Here is a 15,506-nt window from a genome sequence, read left to right as displayed (position 1 = left end):
CAATTCACTTCTGAATAAAACTACACCAATCTTTCAAAAAAGTACATGAAGACAAGCAATGATCGACATTGGTAAAATTGTTATACGAGAAAAAAATAAAAAAATTATCACAAAGTTCTGAAAAATAGATGATGAATGAAAAAATTATTTTTGGAAAAGTATATTGTTCAATAAATTTTGTTTTCACAAATATTGTTTGTTGCTAATATGAGGAAATATTTAAAAAAAATACGTGTATTGGAATAAAACACAAAGATATTTATTAAAATTTAATTTATTACAAATATATACAATTGTAATATTATACAAGTGACACGTTCCTATATAAATGATGTATCCAAGAATCCATAAAAGGTATATAAGATCAAACAAGGTATGGCAATTACGTATTTCAATTAACAGATGGTATTTAAAATGATAATTACGTACTCAATTCAATCTTCTTGTGAACAATGATTTCAACGTATGCTTTTTAGAATAAAAATTATAGTTTTTATGAATTTAGAAAACATCTAGTTTTGCATTTTCTTTATAGCAGTCAACACAATTAACTATTCATCAAATATCATGAAGAAAATGAGAAACAGTAAATTTCAATTTAATTGTAACTAAAAGAAAAGTTTTGTACAATAATTGCACGAAATCAACTAACTATTTTCAAAATTATAAAATAAAATGGAATGTATGCAGAAAAAACCACTTCAATTTTTACAAAAGACAATTTGTAGTATTTTAGTTCGTTTTTTCCTAATCTTGAATATATATAAGCCTGAGCCAGTTTCTCCACGAGGCTATATGAGCAAACACAAGTGCGAGAGTGTGGACGTTCGTCTTCATTCGCCTCGTCTCCTAGTCGCTGCAAATAGTATGGATTTCTCGGGCGCGACTCAAAAGATGAGAATTTTAAAGTAGCAGGCTGTTATTAATCAATATTTGCTTTTGTTGCAATATTAAATAAGTTTGGATTTAGTTGAAATTTTGTGTAAAGAATAATAAAAACACGAAATATCATGAAAATGAGAAACAGGAAATTTTAATTTGACTCCTCCATGTTAATTGTAACTAAAAGAAATGTTTTGTACAATAATTGTACGAAATCAACTAACTATTTTCAAAATTATAAAATAAAATGGAATGTATGCAGAAAAAACCACTTCAATTTTTACAAAAGACAATTTGTAGTATTTTAGTTCGTTTTTTCCTAATCTTGAATATATATAAGCCTGAGCCAGTTTCTCCACGAGGCTATTTGAGCAAACACAAGTGCGAGAGTGTGGACGTTCGTCTTCATTCGCCTCGTCTCCAAGTTGTTCCAAATAGTATCGATTTCTTAGGCGTGACTCAAAAGACGAGAATTTCAAAGTAGCAAGCTGTTATTAATCAATATTTGCTTTTGTTGCAATATGAAATAAGTTTGGATTTAGTTGAAATTTTGTGCAAAGAATAATAAAAACACGAAATATCATGAAAATGAGAAACAGGAAATTTTAATTTGACTCCTCCATGTTAATTGTAACTAAAAGAAATGTTTTGTACAATAATTGCACGAAATCAACTAACTATTTTCAAAATTATAAAATAAAATGGAATGTATGCAGAAAAAACTACTTCAATTTTCACAAAAGACAATTTGTAATATTTTAGTTCGTTTTTTCCTAATCTTGAATATATATAAGCCTGAGCCAGTTTCTCCACGAGGCTATTTGAGCAAACACAAGTGCGAGAGTGTGGACGTTCGTCTTCATTCGCCCAGTCTCCTAGTCGCTCCAAATAGTATCGATTTCTCGGGCGCGACTCAAAAGATGAGAATTTCAAAGTAGCAAGCTGTTATTAATCAACATTATTTGCTTTTGTTGCAATATTAAATAAGTTTGGATTTAGTCGAAATTTTGTGTAAAGAATAATAAAAATACCAAAGCTGCACCCTGATCGTTTTGAAAGTATACAACCGTGTAATAATCTGAAAGTTTTAAAAAAAACAAGCGGAGTTTTAGGACTTTCAATCAAGAGCTCGATGTTGGTTTTTATCCTCACAAAAAACCACTAAATGATCATCGAGACCACAATAAATCAAATGATATTCTGTATTTTATTGATTATAATCGAAACTTTATTGCGTGGTAATTAAAATTAATGGTTTGATGTCGGTATTAAATTGATTTCTCGATATAACTATCAAAGAAACTAGATATATAATTGTGCTGTATACCTGAATCACAGATGAGCAGAAACTTTTTCCTGACGTTAAATAGGTGTACTAGTAGAACTATTTTTCTGGTAATATACCAGAAAATAAATTTGGAACACATCTACCGAAGAAGAGTTCATAGATGACCGTTTATCCATGACCGAAACGACATCAGGACTTGCTGCAAACTCGGACAGTATTATTGTGGTTAACATCGTATTTTATATTGGTTTCTCTAGTTCAAAAAAGGACTCTCAAGAATAAACGACAGCGGTAAAGATAAAGTGAAATTACATTGTTAGTATTACTTGCATTAAGAAGAAAAGACATTAAATCAAAACCGTGATTAAGAAGAAATGTATGAATAAAAGCAGTCCTTGAAATTAATGATAAATTGTTCTAATTTTCATATTTTTATCCTTAAATTGTGAAATAAAGAGTTGTTACTGATATTTGCGAAGGCCTGTATTCAACAACGACTGGCTTTTGAAATCAATAACACCATTAACATGTTAGAGAAAAAGTTTTCATATAATGTAATAGCAAACGCCGATTTCATAGGGTAGAACCACTTGTTATCGATGAGAACTACCGAATTTAAACACATTGTTCCATGGTATGATACTAAGAAATGGTTCAAGGTCATATGTTAGCCCCCAGGTGAAGGTGGCTATTGAAGAAGATTGATCAAAACATTAAAAATGATGATAAACAACAGGATTGAAGAATATGGATACGTGGTGGTAGTAAGAGCTACCAAGTAACTTTGTTCTCGGTAATTTGTGGATTTTTATTGAAAAATTTAATCATTTAATAATGTTAAAACAAAGTAAGAACCAACAAATGAGTGGAATAACAGACGATAGACTGGTAAAAATAGTCCAATTGGAACACGAAGTAGAGGTCGACCAAGAAAGAGGTTGAGTGACAACCTAGAGCCAGGATGAGAAAAAAAAAGAAGATTTGTCGCATGCTAAACGAACGCGTACAGGGTGGGTGGATGTACACATATTTTATTCTATATGTTTATAAATAAACTAAAAATTTTTAGCTTCTTAAAAATTTTTTCTTTGATGTACATAAAACCCACAAGCAATTATGGTTGTGATATCAAAAATATTTGTATGGGTAGATAATTTTGTATCGATATTTTTTTGTGTTTATGTCAAAATAAAAACAAATCAATAAAATTATTGGCACTGGAAAAAATTTCGACTAAACTATTTTATTGGTAATATTTAGCGTCTTCGACATCGTACACGGAATTTTCGTCTTTTGGATCATTGACTTCTTTAGAATTAACAATTACAACTTGAGGTATATAATATCTCACACCTGAAGAGTAAATGATTCCGATTTCGGGAACGTATTTACCGTTTTTATCAGTCAAAGGTACATAAACAGGTTTGTTGTATTTAACTGATGGGCTGAGTATAGTTTTAGGATAAAATTCGTATTCTTGTTTTTCGAAAATATGCGGACCGGTGTAATCTACTCCCGAATCAAGTTTTTGCAATTGTTTTTTGTAATAATGATACTTGGAGATGCTTGGGGTGTATTTTTGATCTAACGGGGTTCCTAAAATTAAATTTGAAGGAGCTTTATAAGAATATATTTTCTCTCTGTATTGATGAGGGAATGGCGGTCTATACGTGTTTGGATTGGGAATGTCGATTCTTTCTTCGGAAACTGGAGCTGGGTTCCTGTATTCTACGGGTTTTTCTTGACTCTGCGGTGACTTTGGTTGCCTGGGCTCGATGGGGCCTTCTTTCGTTCCGAATGTTACCGTTATCGGTTGTGTGGAAGGTAAGGTCATCAGACAAAGGAAAGCAACCTGAAAGAAAACAAAAACATATCAAATGAAATCAAATAAGCTACTGATTTTGATGAATAATGTTTTCAAATGAATGTGGGAATTCTGTTCCCTATATATGTTGATTCAAAAGGACAACTACGAGAATGGTTCCAGAAGTACCTGGTCTGACCTAGAGACGGAGGAGCTCCAAGTTTAAAAATTCATAGTGAACGCTTTTAGAGAATTGGTAAACATGGAAAAAATTGGTCATCTTTATGTAATACAATAGTTCTATTTGAAAGCTGAACTAGATTCTACTATGAATGAGATTGTTGCTTTGTTATCAATAGTAAAATATTGGTTAGCAGAGTTTAAATCAGGCCTGCGAAGACCAGCATCGTAGTGGTCGATCAAATGAGGTGACGTCTCCAGATATGTTGAAGAAAAAACGACGAAGCGGTACTGGTTGATCGTTGACTGAAAGTGTGCGAGCTAGCAGATATAGTAGGCATTTGAAAAAGTGCGGTACATAGCATATTAACTGGACATGAAAAGCTGTGCATAAGATCGGTGTTTGGCAATGTTTCCCCGAATATAAAGCCGAATGTTTGCGTCATTTCATAACCATGGTTGAAACGTGGTTCCATCACTTCATACCCGAATCAAAACAATGAAATGAAAAGGAAAAACCAACTCCAAAGAAGAAAAACAACGTTCCATCTGCAGGCAAGGTCATAGAGTCGATTTTTTGGCATGAAAATGGGATAATTTTCATTGAAAAATGAAAAACTATCAACGGCGAGTATCATGAGAATTTATTGCAACCTTTGTGCGAAGAAATCAAGCAATAACGGCCGAAATTGGCTAAAAAGAAAGTGTTGTTTCATGAAAACAATGTACCAGCTGATACATCCGTTATTGCAATAGCCAAAATTAATGAATTTGAGTTTGATTAGCTATTTCATGCACCCCATTCGTCAGAATCAGTGCGCTTGGATTATTTTCTGTTCCTAGACTTGAGAAAATAGCTTGGTAGTCAAAGATTTTTCCAAGAATGAAGAGGTAATGTCGGCAGTTAATGGATATTTTGAGGAGCTTGACGATTTTTTCGTATAGGTGAATATTCGTTAGTTTTAACAGAAATATCTCGAGAACTAATAAGGAAAAAGGAAAAAGGAGGCACGGAACTTAGTCACACTAATCAATCACTTTGTATAATTGGAAAGAATAGGATGAGAGTTATGAAGAATCTTTTAAGTTAGCAAATATATCTTAAATCTTTGTAAATATGTATCTTGAAATCGACCGAATGAATTAAAACTATTTTCGCATTTGTAGAGGGCACTTATTCAAATCATCCTACGCAATAATAATCCTAAATTTCAAGTAACGGAACCATAAGAATGATATTAGCTCCATCGTAGTATTGGAGACGTTCCTGTCAATTAGATGTACTCGTTCTGATTCTGAAATTCAAGAGACCAATAATAAATTCGCACTTTAGGCACGACGTAGTTGTACGTGATTGTAATAAACTGAAATCCTTCAACTTCTATTAAGAATTCTCGTCGAAAATATTTATCTATAATCGGTTAATGACTTTTCTGAGAATTGAAAACCTGGATAAGTCAATAAATAATTTAAGGAATAATCTACCCTGATGCTAATGTGGCGCCACCGTTATTTCACACATTTCCTCCTGTCCTCTATCACCCATAGTTTCATTAAATATTTATACATACGGAATAAAGAAAAATTAATCGATTAGCATAAGTGAATATTACAATATAAAAACAAATTGAATTCATTATTATTCAGCCTAATTAACCGGCATTGACATTGATAGTAAACAAATAAATGCCACTTCTTATTGACAAGATATAATAATATATGTTAATTATTTAAGCCGGCTGTACTGTTCATTACGTAACTTATACTATGTATGTCGATTTTATATACCAGATAATTATGTTACATATTTTTTGTTGATGTGAGAAATGTTCCTTGTGTGAGCTAAAATCAATTTTAATCTGATGATTACTTGCTACTTGGAACGGTTATCGGACGCGTTCAAATGATATTTACTGCGCAATCTCCGGCTATGCACGGTTCTTGTAACAGTACTTGCTATCAACCAAAAATCGAAAAGACCGTTCCTGAAACAGTAATCGCCCGGTTGGCTCTCTATTGCGCAGACTCGTCACCGTACCAAGGACGGTTTTTTGATAGAACGAACCTAAACTTTGATGTATACTTCTGTTGATTGAGAAAACATACAGTTACATTTTGTCTACGTAAATCAGAGCTCCTACCCAATGTCACTGTCGTTGTCAGTGACTGATGATTAAATAATTAATTTGATTTATCTATCATGAAGACAATTCATCTAGGTTTTAATGTGAGTACCGTAGCCAGAGGGAAGAAGCGATGGGAACAAGACGGGACCTTGCGCTAAAAGGTTGGATCTGGAGGAGGAAAAATCCCAAATGACGCAAAAGAAGTTGCGTTGATTTTTTAAGAGGACATCCCTTTGAATCGACTGCTGGTGCTGCGTATACAACAGACTTTTTAGGATCTCTTCCTAAGACGAATTAAAGCTGAAAAACTGTGCATTAATCTCAAACGGGTGCAAGCAATCCAGAGCTGTGTTTGCCCTCAATTATGTGTATCCTGATTTGGAATTTTGGAAAGGAATTCAGATGAGAAACCATTCAAGTCGTAAAATGGATGAGTATCAATTGTCCTGGTATTTGTTGGAGAATTGGTGCAAGGTTTAACTCTGAAATGTTGCAGTCGGTATATCAAACTTATGATAGAAACGGTTTTATGAACCAATACGATTTGTTTTAATGTCTTCATTCTGAAGCTCTGTTTTGTAATAACATCATTGTAGATTGATATGGGCATGGTATTTTCTAATGCACAAGGATCACTGGTTTCGACCAGGTGTCCATATTAACTCGAGTTCTTGTAGTTCGATTCAGAAAGATGGAGTCAAAAGCGTATTTGGTGTTATATCTGTAAATCTCAAGGATACTTCGTAACGCATAAATAGGTTTGAATGGTAAGGATTTATTGGAGTCAGCTGGGCTAAAAAGGTTGGGTTAGGTTTGATATTTTTTTTGTAAACACTAATAATTTAATATTGAAGAAGAAGTGTACGTTACATTGATATGTTTGATTGATATTGCTGTATTTTATGAAAAAAGATCGAAAAATATTTCAATAAAGATCAAAATTCAATACTACATGATACACCTAGAAACTTTGATCATAATATAATAATATAAATCGTCTTGATTAGCAGGATCTGTTAGGTCATTGTTTGTATTTAAAAACAGCACTTTGTAAAAATTCAATATATGGAGTTGAATTAATAATAATTTGTAAAATCAACATATAAGTGCCCCCAAAATATGTTATCTTATTAAAATACTTTCTAATAAAAACAAAACAATGCTCATCCACTAAGATTTTAGATCAGATAAAGAGAACTTCTTACATAATTCAAGATGCTTCTATTTATGGTTAAATAACATATTATGTAGTTCTTTAATTACCTAGACAAGATTTACGAAACTGATAAAATTAATGTTCTAATTTTTTAACAAGTTGTGAATTTTCCAGTAAATAATTCATATATAAAACATCTTTTGGATGAAACTAAGGCGTTTTCAAATTTTTGGCATATAAAATTATTAATTCGTTCTTACTTTCATAAATTAACACGATGAAGAAGAAACATAAACAGTGGACGGATATTCTTCTAGGAGAATTACTTCGTTTTAACGTTTGGTGAAATAATATTGGAACAAAAATTGTGGCAGACAATCAATTACAAAGACAACTGAACAAATATATTGAAATTCTTAATATTCATTCGAAAGTTACAAAGGTTTTTTTTTTTAAATGGTTATGCTTATAATTATTGTGTGGTCGACCTAAAATTGTAAGAGTTCATAGAATATTTTAATTGTTTTTAAACTTCGATAATGCAACAATAATGAAAATTAATATTTATCAACCACTAAAACCTCAAATATAAAAAAAAAACAAATTTTCAGGTCAATGGAGAAATTAGAGAGCGAGAATACGTGAAATTATAATTTCACACATTGTAAATGTAAATAATATCGTATAAAACTATCAATTCCATTTCTAAAAATATAAAATGTCTTATCTAAAAAGTATTTTTCTATTTTTAATAGATACGTTTTAGAAATTTGAGGTTATAGTTGGTTTTAACGTTTTCTTAGTGGAAATTTGGTCGTCGGTTTCTTACTGTATAAACCGATGAAATTTTACAACTAATTGAAACAAATTAGTATGTAAGATATAAAAATCTTACTGATGTAAACGGCGTTAACCAAGAAACAGTCAAAATCTTTCCATTTTTGATTCATAACTTTGAAGATTCTAATAGTAATTTTTATCAACAAAAATGCAAACAATATTTTTGCTATAACTATAAACCTTTAGGTTGTTACGCCCCTCAGAAGAGACACAACAACGTCGAAACTAGTCAGTAGATACGACCCTATCCTTGTAAATGCGATCCGTTAGGAACGTCAATTTCGGCGGATTGGCGATGAAATTCAGTTCTTCGGAGGAGATGTAATTCAAAATTCTTCGTGGTATTAGCCAGGGAAGTAGTTGTTTTCCCCTTTGAGGAACGGCAAACCAACATTTCGAATCGTAAAATTCGAAATAATAGGTGTATGGGTGATTCCGTTCTAACTGTGATTTTTTGTATTCAAAATTTCAAGATTTTAAAATTTAACTTTTCTAACTTTTTTATGCATATTATTCATCTATTTTACTGTAAAAATAAAACTCTAAGAGGAATTTACTACAACTTCAAAGTATCACGAGCAAGACACAAATGTCGGATTTTGAGTTCCACGGTACTGACTCATTTATCCACGGTACTGACATGGTAACTTAAGATATTAAACAACAAGTGCATCAATTTTCCTCAGTTTGATCATAAACATTAGAATTTATAAGGTAATTAGTTTAAATCATTTGTTACGACAAAAAAAATTAATAATTTATCGGTAAATTCTAGGAATGGACATGACACGGTACTGACATTCAAGTGATGTAGTATAAGTTTTCTTTAAGTGGCAAGTTATATTGTATAAAAATAATGTTTAAATATCTTAAGAATTATTCAATTAACACAAAATTTTTATTAATTGATTATTAATTAATGACTAGTACAAAAAAACAATACAGGACATTGAATATCACAGTTAGAACGGAATCACCCGTATATAGATGTGAAATGAGGCTTTCTTGTGACCCAGGATTAGGCTGTCGATCTGGAGAAGACCTAGCGGGAAAAGATTGTGATCTAATTGAGAAGAAGAATGGACGACATACACAAATTGTTTCGCTTCAAGTTACCAGCCACAAAATAAAAAAATAATGCGAATTGAAAGCCACAAACGGCGGTTTTAAAAAGGGGAATAAAGTATGGCTGCACAATCCGACGAGGAAAGTTATTTTCTTCAAAATTACAAAAATCCTGGGAAGGTCCATACTTAATCAAAAAAAGAATCAATAATGTCATCTATCGCATAAATAAGATCCTCAATGAAAAACCAGAAAAGAATGACAGACAGGAAGGAGCTGGAACGAAACCATTTACAAGAAGACCCTGATCCTGCCTTCTAAGAATTCATGGGTACGTACGGAGGTACCGGAAAAGATATACAGATAGATGAAGTTAATTATTAAATAAGTTAGTTAAGTGTAGTATAAAGTGTTCACCTCACTGATAGTAATAGTGTCAATAAATAAGAAAAAAACATTACAGTATCATTTATTATCCATGGTTAAGTATGATTGAGATTAAGAGTTTTGAAGTTGACCGGTTGATCGAATCTTTTCCGAGCCGTAGTGCAACTAGGATTCCAAATATTGCGAATATAATGAATGAAAAAGAAGAAGAAATTGCACTTGGAGAATTCTCAATCACCAGAGCAAAGTGAGCGAACTGAAAATACTGATTTGAATCGAGCAGCGTTTCGATACGATTGAAGCAATGATCACTGCGTTCGTATTTGAAAATACAATGGTTGTTTTTAAATAACCTAATTTTGTACATACATTATCGAAGAACGAGGACTTAACTGGACATTCAAAGTACTTATCTAACTGGTTGTGACTGGATTACCAGCACACAATTTAAGACTAAAGGTTAGATCTGTAGTTATCATGCTTTGAAAAATTAACAAACCAAAACTCTGTAACGCAACGCCATGACTATTAACAAATCAAAAGGTCAATTTTTCAACATTTGTGGTGTGAATCTAGAGAATCCAGTTTTTCCCAAGGTTAATTATACGTGATATTTTGTATGTCATCTATCACAAGATGCTTCAATGGAGAGTACAACGTATGCATCAAAATCCCTGGCCAAAGAAGAAGAATTAAATCTGCTGATTAATTACTTCTTTATCGAAATAGGATTCGCCGGGTTAGCGGGTGTATAAATACTTATTTTTAATATTTCACACCAGGTAATAACTGTAGAATAATAATTTGTACCAATATGAGTTAGGTGAAGTTTTTTCATATCTATCAACGATTCCAGCTTATCATTATATATCATTTTCAAATATTTGATACTATTAATTTATAAATTAATTGTATATGTTGAGGTTAAGGATTATGGATTGCAGAATCGTGCAAGGATATTTCTTGAAGGTAATTTATGTGTTGATATAATATATAAGAGTACGTATTGAACTTTTATATAAATTTTAATTATACAATGTACTCTTTAATCAAATAATTAGCCTAAATGTAGTAGTTTATTTCATTTTTTACGAGATAAGATAATTTATATTAATTTTATCAATGTCCACATTAAGGATATTATTATAATAGCCAGTGATATAATTATAGGATATTAAGATTTATTACCATATAACAAATATTCTGGTGTTTCTTTTTCCTGGTTGGAATATTTGGAGATGAATCACTGTTTTGCTAGAAGACTAAAGGACTTTTTCAGTATTAGACTGGACTGTCTCACGAGAATGACAAATTTTTAATCATGATGCAAAACAATCACCTTTCATATAATTTCAGTAATCTTTTATCACTTTCTAGTGTCAAATTAAAGTAATAGATGTCCCAAAATTCTGTACAACGAAACGAGAGAATACCTGGAAATGACTCGTGCAGTAATCGAAGTGTTTCATGGGCTGTATGACATGCTGCACTGTCTTGTTGCTGCTTGATCAGTTTCTTATACAAAAAAGTGTAGTCTACTTATGTATCCAATTCAAAATGGACACCAAACAGGGTACGTTGTTGATGCATTTGCTTTTGACAATCCCATGTGGGTTCGCAAAACTCCAAAAGGGGCTATTTTGGAGATTAACAAACAAATAAAGATGATGTTGATGCTTGATAATTCATTCAATAAACTTTCTTCGCTGTACATTGTCATTAGGCTTCAGTTGTTATTTGAATTTTGTGAGCGTGGAGAGCTTCTTGAATTTATTCAAATAAATTTATTCCAACCATATTTTGTGTGAAATTTTCCAACTGTGACTGTCAAGCTTCCAGTATTTTTAAAATATTGTTCGATAATGAAGACACAAATTTTAATAAAAGCTTCACGAATGGTATACTCTTTAATAACTTCCTGGGTATCTCATTTCTGTCATATTAAAGAACCATCGTATTTCAAGAAGTACTTTGTAAATATCTTAAGCTTTCAGCCCCCTCGGATTATATTCTGTTCCCAAATATAAAAAAATGGCTTGGTGGTCAAAGATGAAGAGACGATATCAGTAGTTAATGGATATTTTGGGGAGCTTTCAGATTGTGGTGGAAAATAAACATATTTTTCTCCAAAATTTTTGTGTTTTCTTTGTTGTGCCAGGTACTTCTGGAACGATCCTCGTATGTCTCACGAAATCTCGAAAAAAGTCGTTATCATCATAAAAGCCGACCAGAAAATAACAATTAATGTTATTATATATTAATATTGATTGATAAGTATAATTTTTTAACTATTAAAGCATCGTATCTTGAATTGATTGGTATTTATTTGATGCCCCAGGTGATTAATCGGATAATATTAATAGAAATTAGTCTAATAGCTGTCAATCTTCATATAATTTACTATCAATCATTTATTGCATAAAAAAATAATGAACAAATCTACTGATTGCACTAGAATGTCCAAATACGTGAAAGTGAATAAGTCCATAAATTTTTCAAATAAGCAAACTTGTATGGTACTATTAGATCGTTTGTAGGAAAATGGATCAGTTTAGACCAACTAGTAAATCGAGACGTAACCACCTAGTTTCAAGATAGGCGCTCAGGTCAAATCAGTTCCTAATATATTGAAGAGGAAGGTAGATCTATCACTATCACTTCTTTTGACTCTGGATCAGTTTATATTGATGCAAATAATGGTAGAGCAGCTAGACAGCGCCGAATCCCAATTCTGTATCGTTTTTCTTATATATTTAAACACTAAATACAATAAACTAATTACTATCGACTAAATTATCCAGTAACAATCAACAATTCACTCAACTGTGCACTAACTTATTACTAAACCCTTATACAATTAATTAAAATCCACCTTTTGGTTTACTTTTTGCTATTCCGCTTTGTTTACTGTAAGATCCGATTATTAACTGACTCCACGGCTGCTAGAGACTAATTTTATATATATATTAACCTCACATTGTAGAATCTTTTCTCCTACAAATTTCTAATTTGCCGCAAAAAAACCAAAAAGGACTTATCCAAAATTGTCCGAGTGAAGACAGTCACAACACGATGCAAATATCTTATAAAAACTATACAAATCTTTATAACCGTTCTAGGAATTTGTATTCGGCGCATCCACCAAACTTTATATTCTATTAACATTATCGAACAAGACCGGCTTCACGTTTCATGTCAGTTGACGAGTTCATAATATTATATTTGGTTTACTATTGACTCTGATAGATTGATACGAAGTGCTACAAGCAGTTTGTTATCGACCACAAGATTCTGTTGCTGCTTAGACGTGTACAGAATGTATTTATTTTTCATCTTCTTTCAGAGTACATTTTAATAATACTTCGGTAATTATCTAGATTAGATTACACCCCTCCGATTATGTTTAAATTTTGTATATATAGGGCGCGGAAATCAAATATTTGTAATGATTTTTCAGTGATTGAGATATTTAAATTAATCGTTGAAACCTAACCTACAATACTTCTTTACAAAATGAAATCCAATGACAAACTGGGGTTGCTGTTATCGAAAATGGTTTTCCATGGTTTTTTCTTGATGAGATGGTCGAGAATAAATAAAATAGATATACAAACTGTATGTAGAAACATCACTAATTTTATTTATTGTCGACTACTTCGTCAAGAAAAAACCATGGAAGAGTTTTCGATAACAGCAACCCCAGTTTGTGATTGGATTTCATTTTGTAGAGAAGTATTGTAGGTTAGGTTTTAACGATTAATTTAAATATTACAATCACTGAAAAATCATTACAATTATTTGGTTCTTTAAACGCAAAAAAGTACCTGAAGGGATGATTTCCGCGCCCTAACCAAAATTTCTTATTAATGTTATCGTTTTATTTTCATTTTGGGGCTATGACACCTGAAAACAAAAGTAGATAATTTTTTTCTTATAATGGTAACGGTCCAAATTTGCAAGTAAACAGAATGAAATAAATTTTAAAGATTTTATTTTAATATAGTATACATCCGTCGAAAACCATTCATTCCAATTGCATATTGAAATAAATCAACCTAAATTTCGATGTTTGTATTCTCAGGTAATTACGTTCAAAAATTACATGGTGAATGTATAACATATATATATGGGAAACTTTCGTAATAACATATTTTATTAAAAATCATTTTGCAATCAGCGAATTGAAGATACATCTACTTCTGTAATAGATGCATACATTTAGTATTGTATTTGATGAAATATAACAATAATCTAAGCTTAATGCAATAGTTATTTCTTAGGAATTTACTTGGAACAGTGAATGATATGTCAAAATAATATAGAATATGTCTTAAGAAGTTGGGAATATATGGGAAACTTTTTTATTTGTAATGTTACGAAAAATTTATTCTTTATAAAAATTTCTGCACGGACCATAAAGTAAAACGCAAATGTCAGATATCAATTTTTTGAATCGTTTTCGAAAAATAAAACTATGTTTTAATATGCAATTAGATCATATTGTTATCAGAATATTAAATGTAATTTTAAGGCATCGATTGGAATTAAAAATTACGTTCAAGTGCAATTTCTGATTACTTCACTCATTATCTCATTGCAAAATTGATAAATTTTGAATTTATTTGTTAAGAATTATCTCAAATAAACAAATACGTAATTAGAATTATTTATTCCGGAAACATAACATCAAACTTTATGTACACGAACAAGTAAAATCCGTTTTAACTTTTTTATCACTAAATATGCAGCTCAAATTTCTTTCTAATCATTTAATTGTTCTTTTAGAAAATGCTTTTATTATATTTCTAAAAACAGCCGGAGTAATATCGTCACATGCTCCTGAATTGTCCTTTCCAAAAGATCAATATTGTCGAACGGTCTGTTGGGTTTGGGTCTGGAGATCTTGCAGGTCCAGCAAATTCTACAAATCTTCCTAATACTCTCGCCCATTAAAAGTTTGCAATAGATATTCTCCAACATTCCTGGTACTATGACATGTTGCCCCATTATGTTGGTACCATGTGCGTTGTCTTTTCATTATTGGTAAGTTATACATAAAATCAGAAATTGTATCATTCAAAAATTCGTTAGTTAGTAACTTTCAGAATTTATAGTATTCTTGAAAAAAAGTGCTTAAATATTCCACGCCATACATTTGTTTTAAAACAATATTTGTTGCGAAATTCGACAGTAAAACGCGGCAACTGTCCCATTAGAACTAAACGTTGCTTCGTACGAAAAGTATGATTATCTCTAACTCCCCTTGGAACCAAACACAAAATCCAAATCTTTTATTAAAATCTTCGGATTTTAGAGTATGAATGAACTGAGGTTAGTAGGGTTTAAATTTTAATATCTTTGCAACTACATCTTTACTTACATCAAAAGTGGCTTATCGAATATTTGGGATTTTATACTCTCAGAGCATTATTTGGTTTTGAAAATCTTCATGACTGATGTTTTTTCTGAATTTTTCCATTATTTTACTAATTGTTGCTAAATGTACATTTTTATGCTTCCAATTTTTTCGTCAAGAGTCAATTTTAACTGCATTTTTGCTACTTCTTGAAGTACAATTGATACACAATAACGTTTTCAATTTGGTTTACATTAGTTACAATTACATTTCAATTTCAATGCATATTAACTAGATGGAATGTATTATTCCTTTCTCGAAAGCTTTTAGTAGACTGACTTTCGGTAAAGGCCGCTTGATATGGTGCAATAAAACGTGCAATGCAATGCAAGACGCAATATTTCTTGATCAAAAGCATTCGC

The 15,506-nt window shown here is 31.4% G+C and overlaps 1 protein-coding gene across 1 annotated transcript in view; it reads right to left on the bottom strand.

Moving 5' to 3' along the window:
- Nucleotides 1-258: 258 nt before the first annotated feature.
- LOC130900144 (uncharacterized) overlaps nt 259-15,506 on the bottom strand; it is a 55,318-nt gene continuing 40,070 nt past the window's right edge. Inside the window, exon 2 of the mRNA XM_057810537.1 lies at nt 259-4,022. Coding sequence (XP_057666520.1) covers nt 3,414-4,022 — 609 coding nt within the window. The 3' untranslated portion in view covers nt 259-3,413. The remainder of the gene's footprint in view (nt 4,023-15,506) is intronic.

Source organism: Diorhabda carinulata, chromosome 12, assembly GCF_026250575.1.
Source record: "Diorhabda carinulata isolate Delta chromosome 12, icDioCari1.1, whole genome shotgun sequence".
Taxonomy (NCBI): domain Eukaryota; kingdom Metazoa; phylum Arthropoda; class Insecta; order Coleoptera; family Chrysomelidae; genus Diorhabda; species Diorhabda carinulata.
The sequence above is the reverse complement of the archived record's forward strand: the minus strand, read 5'-3'. Positions and strand labels throughout refer to the sequence as shown.